The sequence below is a fragment of the Oculina patagonica genome, chromosome 1 (genome assembly GCF_052425735.1).
Source record: "Oculina patagonica isolate OP01 chromosome 1, crgOcupat, whole genome shotgun sequence".
Classification (NCBI taxonomy): domain Eukaryota; kingdom Metazoa; phylum Cnidaria; class Anthozoa; order Scleractinia; family Oculinidae; genus Oculina; species Oculina patagonica.
In genome coordinates, this window is record NC_135758.1 from 951,087 (window position 1) to 964,981 (window position 13,895).

Here is a 13,895-nt window from a genome sequence, read left to right on the forward strand (position 1 = left end):
CAACGCTTGAATTAAAATATTTTTTTCAACATTAAAGCACTAAGCTTGTTCGTGGGTTCATTTTTCCACGAACATTCAAGGTGCGAAAGCATAATTACCATGCGAATCAATTCTTGTTCAGAATTTCCTGTAGTGCGCTGTTACACACTGTATTCTGTTCGCATTTTCTCGTGGCCAATCACAAGACGATAATTTTCCGTATTTCCCGCTCATAGACCAATCAGATGCTTGATATCCCGCACTCGCGCACGCCTCCTCTCTTCCTGGCTCTGTGTCTGTAAACCAAAGGCCTGGCCCATTAGCGTCCGCTTCTGTTCCTGCAAGCTGAGCATGCGCTCTTCCACGGAATTCATCACAATGTACTGAAAGACAAAGCATTCTGTCATGCAATGCTGGTCACGACACTAACGTTAACTGTCACAGAAAAAGTAACGTTACACTTGTCTTTTCCGAGCTAAGTCATTTGTCGGCAATCTCGTACTTCGAGTCTTCTTTTCTTACTGCGCAAGTTTGATGAAACGAGCGACTCTCGAAAGTTCCGTTGCAGGATCAATTTTTAATGGTTTTGAAAACAACAAAAATAGCCGAAAGTAAAACACCAAGAAGTTCGTTGAGTCATGCTTTTGAAACCAAGGCATGCACAATTCAACCGGAAGTCTATTTTCGCACTTAGTTCCAATCAGAACTTTCCAGGGTCGCTCGTTTCCAGACCGCTGGTCAAAGGGAACGAAGTCTTTGGGAAGGACGCTGGATTGTGCTAGCTCCTGCTAATTCCCGACTAATTACATTTGCAAGGAATTAGAAACACGTAAAATACTAACCTTTGTAATAATTACTTCCCGTGTTTGGCCCAGGCGATGGCTACGGTCAAAACACTGTTCCTCAATGGCAGGATTCCAGGCCTACAACAGTAAAATACAAAATACAAGTTAGTAGTTGTATAATGAGGCACTTATAGCTTTTGTCTCCTTTATCTGCTCAGGAAAGAGTCTTTAAAGAAAACACGAACAGAAAACACAGTTCCATGCAAGAACAGCCTTGAGTCCAGCTTCTACAGAGAGACTTGTGGTGAGCTGGTCTATTTACTATGTTCATTTGACACGCGTCCTGCATACTGCTACGATATTTAATGTTAAAATCCTCCTGTGTAAGGTTAGAGAACGAAAGACGGTACTGTCGTACATCTAATCTCGGTAAATTATATGAGCGTTGGTAATTCTATTGTTTTGAACGTACCGGGTCCATCAGGAAAACTCGTGTAGCAGCCGTCAGATTCAAGCCCACTCCTCCAGCTGTCAGTGACAACAGGAACACTCTAGGAGAACTGGAACTGGGGTCTGCAAAGCTCTCTATGGCTCGGGCCCTGGCTTCCTGGGTCATTCTTCCATCCAGCCTGACAAAAGGGAAATCTTCATTCTTGAGCGCGTCTTCGATAATATCCAAGAAGGAGGTGAACTGCGACACTACAAGGCTCTTAATGGAGGGGTCCTTATCTCGAATGGCACATAAAGCGCTTATCAAGGCATCCAGCTAAAAGAAAAAAGACATAACAGTCACACTATAAATAGATAATGAAAAGTATTTCATAGCACAGCAATTAATCTAGAAATCTTAATCACCTACAGTGTATGATTGATTACAAAACTGCATTTGTATCGAAAGAAAACCAGGGTCTAAATGAAATTCTTCTTGTTTTCAATTCAAACGCAGCAGAAACATTAGCCAATCAATATGCGCCTTCACCTGTCAAATTGTCCAATCAACATTGGCGCGGCCGCCCGTTTGCACCGAAATGGCGGGGAAATTCCGAACGACTAAAAAATGTACTTTATAATTTGTTTTACGTTCAGCAATAACATTTAAATAATACATCAAACTAACAACACTATCAGGCGTAACCAGGTGCCATGAAATTTCCTGCTACCACTCTATAACTAAAATCCACGGACAAAAGCTATTGTTCTTGAAAGGCACTGGCCGCTTATGGTTTTCAGGTAGAGTGAAGGAACTTACACGAAAAAAAAAACTGTATTGACGGCATGAACGTTATAGCCTCAGCATGAATGTTATTTTTAGGCCGCAATTGAATACTTCTTCTAAAAGAAATGTTCAAGAATGATGTCAAACCTTGGAACTTTTCTTGCTCTTTTCAGGTTCCTCGCTTGTTTTCTTTGCTTCAGGTTTCTGCTTCTTTTTTTCGGGAACTTTAATCAACTCGTTCTCATTGAGCGGCGCACGGCACAGCGGACAGCGAGGAGCAAGATTATCTGACGTCATGACATCCATAATGCACTGTTGGCAAAATACATGTGCACAGCGCGTGATCACTGGCTCGACCAGGGAGTCGAGGCACACCGAACATTCTTCGTCACTTCCCGAAGATAACGTCATGATAAGATCTTTGATGAGTCGTTGAGTGTCGTGGTCCACGTCAAGGTCGTCGTCATCGTCCGAGTCATCCAGCCCTAAAATATCACATCCTGGCATATCAGCTACTGCGATTTATTTAAAACCTTAGCGGTAATTCTTTCTAACGAAACTACAAAATGAAACAAAAGAAATAATGACAACGTAGGGTAATTTGAATTTTTCGGTAGGATAATCGAAATTTAAGTAACGTACTGCAATGGAACGAACGTCACCAATCAAGTAAATTACTGAAACGCTTCAAAAAAGCAGCATAGCCAAGAGGAATAGCAAGGAGACAGATATACCAACGAAACGTTGCCAACTGTACATAAGTACATGTAAAAGCAAATGCGAACAAGAGTTGCCGAGAGTTAAAGAATAAAACTTGCACGTGAAATTTTATTCAAGTTCCCGCGACCGTTGGTCAAACAAGAGGAACCTCTTGACGACTCTCAAACTGTGAGCAGGTCCAAATTCGATGCGCACACGAAAGCCGACGAGATTCGCCGACATCGCACGAGAGCCGACGAGAGTTCACGAAAACCTTACCTACGAGAGCACATGAGAGCCGACAGGAGTCTCCAAGAGCGTACAGCATACATCGCAAATATACCATTGTTTTCGTTTGGCTTTATAGCAGTTGTAGTTACCTTGTAGTAGATTCTGTGCATGTTGTAATGACGCGCTTTCTTTATCACAGAGCTTTGGGTGCAAACACAGCTGGCGAAGACGCATCAAAATAGCAAAACAGTGCGCGTACTTTGCTAGGACTGTTCCATCTTGAAGATATCTGAAATAAAAAAAAACAAGCTTTACTTTGCACGTGTCACATGTTAACCACGAGTCTCTCGTAGCTCAGTTGGTTAGAGCGCCCAACCGGTATCTGGAAGGCTATGGCTTCGATTCCCGTCGGGGACTCAGAATTTTTCTTTGTCCCATGCTCGTGACATTGTTGAAAATACATCTTTATTATTTATCACCGAGCTCAAAATTTACCATCTTTATTATTTACTACAAGCTTTACTTTTGTTTTCTAAGAACTAACTAAGCGAGGAATAATACCGCAAAATAACAAAGCAGGAGCCAGAACTATTCCTTGTTATATATTTAAAAAAAGGCAATTTGTTCACTACACTTGTGTACACTTCTGTGATCCACGACATGAGGCAACAGATTTTATTGCGGACGACAGTGAGAGAGAAGAGTGGAATTTTTCTGTTCTCAAAAAGAAAAACTGAAGTAAAGCCAATCGATTAAGAATCTATATGTGCAATGTACGGGAAACTTGATGTAGCAGGACGTAAGCCACTGCTCAGCTCATAAAACGATAAGTAAATGTTTTTACGATGTTCTTGTGCCGTTCCCGCTGTGGTTGGCTTAAAAGCAACTTTGCAAGGATATGTTAAGTCATTTTACGGAACTTTGCACAAACCTCAAAATGATAGTTTGCTGAGTAAGAAAAACTCTTAGTACAAAAAGTAAAATGACCCGATAAAAAAAATAAAACGCTTTAGATTGTGGAAAACTGTACGGAATACAAACTTGAAACACTGTGTATTTTCATGACGTGCCATTGGACCCTGGCTAACATACAATGTACCAACGCTTTAGATTGTGTTAAACTGAACGGAATACAAACTTGAAAAACTGTGTATTTCCAAGACATGCCATTGGGCTTACATTCCAAGGGTTTAAAACCAGTTTTGTCACTAGACTAATGGGCTAACATTTCACGGTACAGTCAACTCTCGTTATAGCGGACACGCTCGGGGCGTCGTTTAGTGTCCGTTATAGCGAGAGTCTGTAATAGTGGGAGTCATTTCCAGTAAAACCTCTTTCGCCGGGGATCTGGATTTTGTCCGTAATAGCGAGTGTCCGCAATAGCGGGGTGTCCGCAAGGCAAGAGTTGACTGTATGTGGACGAGGAAATCGTTTTGTTTATCGTACTTTGTAGCTTTTGTAACCATTACCCCCTAATGATCAGTTGTCCATGTTTCTGCATGGCATCGTACAGTTTTCTTTCCACTTCAGACAGTTCAACCTCTTGAATCACCACTGTACGCGGCGGTAGCTTAACCAGCGGTTTTCCCTCGACCTCATCTGTCTTGAGCCTTCTGATTGAGACGTGCTTGAGAAGTTTCTGCAGACGACTACAATCAAGAAAAAAATATTGACTTTGAGGAACAATTCTCAAGTACGTGTAAGTGTTTTGCTTGATGGATGCATTTCAAATTTTGTTACCAAATCGGAATTTGAATGTGGCCGAAATAGATACCAAAGTAACCAAAGGCAGGGAAAAAAAATGGGGACATAGAGCGGTTTTCACTTGAGTGTCGAAAGTAAATTGCGTTTGCTTTGGTTTTGCATTTCTACGCTTAGTGATTGGCTTAAAAATCTCGCGCCACTTTCTCAGCCAATCAGGAGTAAAACCAAAACCAATCGTGACTCGCGCGCGCACGTTTTCCCGCGTTTCGTGCCAGCTACATGTATTTGCTTCGAGTTTTGATTGGTTGACTGGATTGTCTGTGTCCTTTGTGATTGGCCAGAGTAATTACTTTGGTTTTGGTTTTACGACACTCAATTGAAAACTGCTCTAAATGAGGATGTAAACGCTATGAAATGTACATTGTATAAGAAAAGAAATACCGAAAAAGGAGCTACATGGACTTATTTGGCGTGACGTCCTTTCGGGTGGGCCTAAGAACGGGGAGGGCTTATTCAATTTTTGGGTGCAAATTTGCGTTTTAAAACTCTTCCGGTTTCCATTTAAACGGGATGCTAACTGAAATATAACGGTGCATACACGAATATGACACAGTTAAACTTTCTAAACACAACAATATGAAACCAATATCAAGTCCGACAATGGCTCTGAGCATTCTGTAACAACGACAAATAGAAAAGAACCTCAACAACAGGGGCTTATAAATACTGTCATGCGAAAAGGAGAAGGAGCTTTTGGCTTATGGCAATTACAATGAAAAGAGTGAAAAGGGTTTAAAATGTTTAAAACTTGGAAGTTTTTTGGTACATTGATTTGCTGTGTAAAGCCTTCCAAGGTTCAACTGGCCAGTGCAGGAGTTTGGCAAGCACTTGTAAAAAATTAAAAAGTTTACTTCTAAACCCTAATCAAAACACACAATAACAGAACTACATGTATTTTATGCAAAACGTTAAACAGCATACTTGACTCCTTGTTGATCTCCTCTCCTCACACTTGAGGCCAGCGCAGATTTCCACCAGCCTTTATCATCAAATGGTTCCAAGCGAAGAAATTTGCATACAGACCACAGATCGTCCAACCTGTTTTGTATTGGTGTTCCTGTGAGCACCCATCGACGTTTCGCTGCTAAGTCAATCATAGCTTTGGTCAGGCGAGTCTGGGGATTTCTTATGGTATGGCCCTCATCTAGGATAATGCGCAGCCATTTAATCTTGTGAAGAGGGGAGTCTTTCTGCAAAGCAAATAAAATAAATGTTGCAACAGTAATTTAGAGTATATAGAAAACCCTTTAGGCGGCCGCACACTAGAGCATCTAGCTGAGCTAACCGCCTCACGTGCCCATTTGCTCAGCAGATTTCTCACGTGTGGGGACATTTTTCGTGAGAAATTTACCTTGCGAGGCCTTGAGGAAAATACAGTTGTATCTATCGTGTTTGATATTTTTTGCCTCGAGAGGCAAAATCCTCAACGAGGGACATGAGCTATTTGCTTAGCCAGAAATATCAACTGACCAATAAACACACGCAGAATGCTCACATGATTCAACATGACGCCTCGGAATCAAACTTGCCAAGCTCTTTCCTCACTGTCTGCAGTGAAATGTGCAGTGAGTAAACGGCTGGGCAAACAGGCACATGAGGCAAATAGCACAGCTAGTTGCTCTAGTGTGCGGCTGGCTTTACAAACAGACTCACAAACACTTTGCATTAAATACAGGCAAAAGTACAAAGAAAGGGCCACGATACTCACTCTGCCGTAGTCATTTGTCAGTGTAGGATAGGTTGTCAACACAATGTCTTGCTGTTTAAGGAAATTCACATCTCTCAGTCGCTCTGCTCCGTAATACATGTAAACTTGCAGACTGACATCAGCATGAACATGGCTACATATCTGGTCCTAGAAATGCATAAAACAACAGCTGATCAGTAAAAGCTGTCAAGTTGAACTTACACTGTACAAAAGTACCCCATAGAGTTTCAAAAGTAATAACTGTCATAACTTTAGGATTTAAGCAACTTTTTGCTATTGAAACTTTTTGAGGGTTGCAACATTCGGGTAGCTAGAACATGTACTCCTGGTTGCCAAAGATATCAGTTTTCAAAATTCCCTGACTTTTAGTTTAAAAGTCTGTCCGAGCCTAAGTGGCCCATAGAGCCGGAGCTTATCCCGGTTTCCGTAGCATTAAGCAACTAGGAGTATTGCTACTCCCCCCTGGATGGGATGCTAGTCCATCGCAGGGTTACCCCCCAGCAGTAAGTTCGCCGGTACCCATTTATACACCTGGGTGAAGAGAGGCACTGTGAGAGTAAAGTGTCTTGCCCAAGAACACAACGTAGCGCCCCGGCCAGGCCTCGAACTCGGGCCGTTCGACTCCGAGTCGAGCACGCTAACCATTAGGCCACCGCGTGACTTTTAGTTTACCCTGATAAAAATAAAATTTACCTGACCAAGTTAATTCAAAACCAACCACCCCCTAAAAACACCGCTGAAAACACATTGACCTGAAATGTTTCTTTCAGCCTTAAAAAGTAATCATTCCGGAATACTTGGATTTCCATTCCGGCTATTATAGCTGGGATGTACCGGTATTCTGGAATAATTATATTCTTATTCCAGAATATTCCCAAATGAACATGCCCTAAGAAAACAAGACAAAAGGAATTGAGATATGGAGATTTTTAATACTTACTGTCCAGTTACTAAGCACAGACAATGGACACACAATCAATGTAGCACCATGCTCATCATCTGAAACAGATTTACTGCTGTTACTTCCCTTTGCTCCAATACTCCCACTGCCAGCAGACAGCCATGGTGCGCCATCATCAATATCAATGCTGATTGCCACTGATGGTGTGATTTTTGGCTTGGTGACTTCTTTCTTCTCTTCAAGTTTTTCCTTTTTTACTGATTTGCTGCATGAAAAAAAAATTGTGAGAGCAAAATTAAACAACAATAATTATTACCGGTATGTATCTGTAAAACAATACTTTATATCTGTTTCAAAAATAGTTCTGGTGTACAACATTTCAGATGCATTGAGAAAATGTGTACCATGTTCTGTTATTATTAAATGAGTTTGATTTGTGAGAAGAAAGGCAAGTAAAGCTCATTTCTATATGAAAAGTTGTACAATTGTGGAATTGTGAAAAATGGCCCATTAGCTAAATGCTAAGTATACTTCCAACCTATTGTAGGCTAATGATTAAGTAGTACGGCATTTTGCAAGTGATCAGTCCTATTGAATGCTCATTTCACAGCATAGTAATGCCTGGTTTCATATGATAGCTGACGGTCACAATGGATCACAGTCGATCGCAGAGCCTGAGAGTTGTAGGTTCTGCGATCTGAGATCATATGGAAACACGCATCTGCGATTGTTTGCAATGTATTTAGATTGTCTGCAATTGATCGCAGATGATCGCAAACGATCACAGAAAATAAAACCAAGTTTTATTCCCTGTGATTGCCAGTGATCGCTTGCAATCATATGAAATGAAATTATGACATTAAATGAATTACGACATTAAATGTCTTGATGTGACGGGAAGTATGCCTTCCTTTGCAAGACCCTCCTCAATGTACAATGTACAGTAGATGGAAACACAATTTTACTGTGATCCATTGTGATTGAAACTTATCCCAAAATATTGATAATCGATCCCATCATTCAACACTTCTATAACCACTTGGATCATGGAAACAGTTCGCTCTGCGATCGTTGCAATCTTTTGCGATGGTCTGCAATCGATCGCAGACAATCGCAAATGATCACAGAAAATAGAACCAAGTTTAATTCCCTGTGATTGCCTGCAATCGTTGCGATCATATTAAATGAAATGACTGCAAGACATTAAATGTTTTGCAGTCCTCCCTTTGCATCCCCCCCCCCCTGCAAACACAATTGCGATCCATTGGGATCAAAACTTATCCCATAATAGTGATAATCAATCCCATCATTCAACACTTCCATGATCGTCTGCAATCATTGCAGATCTTTATCTTATCTTATCTTTGCGATCACACGGTTCAGTCAATTTCTGTGATTTTGCAATAATCTGTGATCCACTGTGATCGTCTGCGATCATATGGAAACCAGGCTTAAGTTAATGTAAGTCGGCACTATAGATGGACTACCATACAGTACCAAGGGGGTAGTAGATATTTATGCTCTTAATCATTTGATGCTATGAAAACCGGAGTTAAGCACAGCCTGGTAAGCTGTGCTTAACTGGGCTACCTGTACCAGCTTAAGGAGACTACCTATAGGATTGAAGCCAACTCTATCAACTTACCAAAAGTTTACCTTCATTTGTTCCTGTTTCAAAGAAGAAAAAGTAACTGTACCTTGAGAACTTGGGGAGATACATTTGCCTGAATTTGAAGCCTGGCTGCTTTAAGGTTTTACTGTCTGCCAACCTGAAATGTTACATAGCAAAACAACCATGTTAAATCAATCAATACAAGATATAAGCAAAAAAACTTCTAGATATCAAACCTTTCAGGTGGGGGAGGGAGGGGTAATGCCTTACGACCCCAGCCCCATCCCATTTACAATAGGCCATTTCCGAGTTACCCTTTGCCTCTGTTTCAAAATGAATCTACGTGTGAAACCATTCAAACGAAAATGAGTTTCACCTTCAGGTCCATTTTTAAGCAAATCAAACTCATTTTCATTTGAATGAGACTCGTTTTGACACTGAGGCAAAGGGTAACTCGGAAATGGCCTATTCCTGCTCAGCATATCTTTGGTAATACCTTTTCTTTTTGTCCACAACATCTTTCCTCTTTTTAATAGTTACTGTCTTTGTTGCTTCTTTGTTTTCCATTTCAACGTCACCATCATTATCACCATTATAACTACCCTTCCGCGGCATCTTCTCTGCTGGTTCAGATTTGCATTCTCCATCTTGGCCTGAAGTTGATGCTGCTCTCTAAAAAACAATATGGAAAATAATCACAAACTGTACATTGCAGTTTTCTTCAGAAAATCACTTCTTACAATTTCCGATAGCACATCTGATAGAGCCAGAAAAATCTAAATGAACAAACCTTGTTAGCGGACGATTTTCTTGAGAACATTGGCTTTCCATTCAGGTGATTGGCCATAATCAGGGTGATAACTGTTAGAGTTTTCCCGAGCCCCATGTCATCTGCTAGTATGCCGCCTTTGGGAGAATTAGGCTTTCTGTCAGTAGACATGTTTGTTCCCTTGTTGAACCATGTGCTCTTGTTAACTTGTTTCCAGAAAGGTGCCAGATCAGTGTTGTTTTCTCTTGTTATCATCCAGTTTAGAGCTTGGAGCTGGTAAGGAAACAGTCTTGTCGTGATGGCCTGACATTTAACAAAAAAAATATTATTTGGCACCCTCAGAAAGGAACAGGTTAAAATACTTGTCAGTGTTAGGCCAAGTGTGCAGGGGTTTCATTGAGTTTTGTAGGAAGCCATCTACAGGAGAGTAGGCAGGCTGAAAAGAAACATTGAAGTGAATTCTTTAAGACCAATTTTAAAGTAAGCATGTACTGAACCTGATGTATCCTGGTACTGGTACATGTACACCTGGGTACCACCATCGGCCTTGTCTCCTACATGCACAGTTACTCAAAACACCTTGATAAAATTTACACCCTGTTTGAAAACAGGAATTGGACTTGGGGCTATAATTAATGGACTTGCCATCAGGGCTTGAAGAAAACTCAAGCTTGCCTTGCACGTCAGCTAGTGATCATGTAAAGTGACTTGGCCAAGAGGAAAATATACTTGTGCCGGAAGACAGACGGTCCAATTTTTTTTTAGCTCTGGTCATTGTACTTGAAGTGGGTCATCTAAAGGTAAAAGAGGTCACTAGGCAGAAAACTATTGTATAATTATCATGGCTTGGTATTTTTATAACTAATTCTCCATATAATTATGTACCTCTGGTTGTTCAGCTTTTGCAACCTTGTCATATTCAACCAAGTCATCAAAGAGTTGATCCAGGACATTCAATGGCTGAAGAAGAGAAAAGTACATGTAAATCAGCAAATCTAAGGGTACATGTGATATACATGTTTTATTTGGCCTTTGAGACCCCTCCCACCCCCAGGAATTTCCAATCCTTTCTGTGGGGGAGTATGGACATTTTCTGGAACCACACAATTTACCACTATCCATATTAATTTTAAAACTTAGTGGGGAGAACACTGGGAGAGTGAATTGTACATCAGCAAATCTAAGGGTTCATTTGATAAACAGCTGTACATGCTTTTTGGCCTTTGTGACCCCTTCCACCACCCAGGAAATTCCAATCTCTTCTGTGGGGGGAGTTTGGGCATTTTTTGGAACCACACAATTCACCACTATCCATTTTACAACTTGGTGGGGAGAAAACTGTGGAGCGAATTGTCTTGCCTAACAACACAACACCCAGGGTCCGTGATACACATACACTTATGCTTACCACAGTAGGGAAAATTTGAGGCTTCACATCTTCGTCACAAGGATTTGAACCATCTGCTTGGTTAACTTCCATTCCATTGCATGTGCATACACCTTGACAAGCAGCTTGACAAGTTGTGGAAGCAACCCTGCTGCCTTCCCCTATTCCAGACGGCCCAGGGCATGAACAAACAAGAATGGAGTTACATTTGGGGCATGGCGTGAAGTCTGGAAAAATAGCTGGTATGTCAGTTAGAGCTGTAGAACTGTTCGTGGTGGATGCTGACCCCAATGTTGTGTTTTCGATAGGATATGTAGATGTTTTTGTAGCATTTGCTGTGGCTGTTTCATGATTTGAAGCCTCGACTGGAACTTCAGGTTCTACGCTTTTTATTGCCAATGGAATTGGAAATGGAATTGTGGCCAATGCCGTACAATTGCTTGTACTTGAAAGAGATGATGAACTTGGGGTCGCTGACATTGCACTTGATACTATAGTTGGTTGCGCTTTCTCAGAACTGCAAACTAAACTTGGGATCATTACTGGGGTATTAGAATTCACTGTTGTAGTACTGGTGGCTGAAATAGGTTTTGGCAAGGTACATGTAGCAAGAGCTTGCGTCAAACTTTGAGAAGTCACAAAGTGGACTGGATTAGAACTTGTAGAAACAGGATTATCCTGCTTGATGATCAGGTTTGATGATGGTGCTGGTACTGTAGCTGGAGTGCTGGTACATGTAGCAAGAGCTTGCTCCAAACTTTGAGGTGTCACAATATGGACTGGAGGATTAGAACTTGCAGAAACAGGATCATCATGTTTGACGAACAGGTTTGACATTGGCACTGGTCCTGTACAAGGAGTGCTGGTACATGTAGCAAGAGCTTGTGCCAAACTTTGAGAAGTCACAGTGTGGACCGGAACAGAACTTGTAGAAACTGGACTATCCTGCTTGACAACTAAACGTATGTTGGACAGTGAGACTGGAATTATAGGGAGAGTAATCATTCCTGACATTGGTGAGTCTATTGAAGTAGAAGTACCGGTAATGGTAGTGGTTTGTGACACATCCTGTGCTGCAGTTGTAGTCAAATTTTTTGGTGCTGGCACACTTGAAAAAGGCTTTGAGGAATTTGCAAGACCACTTGTTGTGGTCGGCGTTCCTGGCATGACAAGTGAATAAGCTGTACTGGTACTTTGAGCTGTTAATGCTTTGTGTGGTACAGAACTTGTTAGACCAGCCTTTTTTGTAGCTGATCTTGTAAAATAGGGTGAACTTGAGCCACTGTTTGCCAAGACATCTTGTACAGGTGGTGCTGGATTGATTGTTGTTGCAGATTCACTGCCCTGTTTAGGTGAAATTACAGCAAATGTCGTCACAGGTTTTGACGAGGCTGTAAGACCACTAGCAGTTGGTGTTGTATTTTGGGCTGGTAATTCTTTATCTTGTACAAAACTTGTTAGACGTGCTTTTTTAGCTGATCTTGTAAAATAAGTTGAGACTGTGCCACTGTCTTCCAATGGTGAAATTACTGGTAAAGGAAGACCAGATTCCTGCTTACTGCCTTGTGTAGAATCTTGCACTGTATTTGGTAAAGTTGCTGGTGTAGCTGTCTGTTTCTGACAAGAGGTATCGGAGTGCTCAACAGATTGCAGATTTTCAGAAGAACAGTTGCTAGTTTGAGCAAGATTTGGCAGAATATCGCCTCTATTATTGGTGTTACACTCTTGATTCTCTGCGTTAGAACACTCTTTCTTGGACTCTTTATCACTGCACAAGCTAACTGGAGCATCAAGAGAACCTCTAGATGAGAAATGGTCCACTTCAATAGCCAAGGTATCGCGAGGTATTTTCACTTGCATGTCTTCGCCATCTTGAGTTGGCAATGCTTCATTTCTACACGAGTTTTCCTCTATTACGTTCGCAGTTTCGTCGCCTAGCTTTCCATCGAGTTCATTAGCTAACACATTGTTGTTTTCGCCTATAGCCGACGGTGTAAGTTTGCAAGAATCTCTTTCTTCGCGATTTTGAACATTCTCGTGCAAGCCGTTCATGCTTGTAAAAATACCCACTTCCGCCATGACAGACCTTGCCGCCAACGCATCCAAATGTTCGCCAATTTAGCCACTTCAGCCGTTGAAAAACACAAAACTGTCTCACCGAAGACAAAGGTATCTATTTTTCTCGTTAATGAGCTGGTATTATCATTGAAATCTAGGTCAAAGAAGCAGAAATCTGTGACAAATGTCCTTTGTCCTTTTGAGGTTTCGATTTTAGCGCGAAAAGCGTAAAATGTGCCCAGGCCATCCTGCTAAGGCCACTTCCATATTTGGAGTGTTCCCTGGGGATTGATTTTTGAGCATTGTGATTGGCTAGTTTGACAAAACGAAAATGACATGTAACCAAGGGCATTTGACAACAAAAGAACCATACACGAAGCGTGAAATCGCTAAAGTTATTGTAAACATTGGAAAAACGTGTTTGCAGAGGACTCACGACAATTGCTCAGACATTTGCTCTCGCATTTAGTTATCGATAAACACAGATGTTTTGCTACAAACATGGCTTCCTCACAGCATGACGGAAAATCGGCATTGTTCCCGTCCGAAAAGAGCGATAAAAGTGTCCCGTTTTCGCATGTCCGCGATAAGGCGATTTACAATCACACAGCAGGCGATGAAATGGATGGATTAGAGACGAATTACGAAAACCTTATGGAGAACTTCGATGAACTTTCGGAGGAACAACTCGATGAACTGCTTAGAGACGCTCTTGATATAAACCAAAGATTGCGATCTTTAGAGAGAAATCAAACTTTTCACCCTCATGGAGGGAGCATAGGCGAT

The 13,895-nt window shown here is 41.4% G+C and overlaps 1 protein-coding gene across 2 annotated transcripts; it reads right to left on the bottom strand.

The window, feature by feature from the left end:
- Positions 1–6: 6 nt before the first annotated feature.
- Positions 7–13,352, bottom strand: LOC144652053 (helicase-like transcription factor). Of its 2 annotated transcripts, XM_078512103.1 has the most exons (15): positions 11,921–13,351; positions 11,073–11,764; positions 10,550–10,624; positions 9,686–9,967; positions 9,392–9,567; positions 8,981–9,052; positions 7,323–7,548; positions 6,383–6,529; positions 5,596–5,864; positions 4,380–4,559; positions 3,060–3,199; positions 2,128–2,465; positions 1,237–1,530; positions 822–902; positions 7–362 (listed from the first exon to the last, which is right to left on the bottom strand). In XM_078512103.1, exons 1-15 carry the CDS (start codon positions 13,128–13,130, stop codon positions 210–212), a joined length of 4,335 nt encoding a protein of 1,444 aa, XP_078368229.1. In that variant the 5' UTR covers positions 13,131–13,351; the 3' UTR covers positions 7–209. The 2 variants fall into 2 exon arrangements, with proteins under 2 accessions (XP_078368229.1, XP_078368221.1); XM_078512095.1 differs by having other exon boundaries at positions 11,073–13,352.
- Between the last annotated feature and the right edge of the window lie 543 nt (positions 13,353–13,895).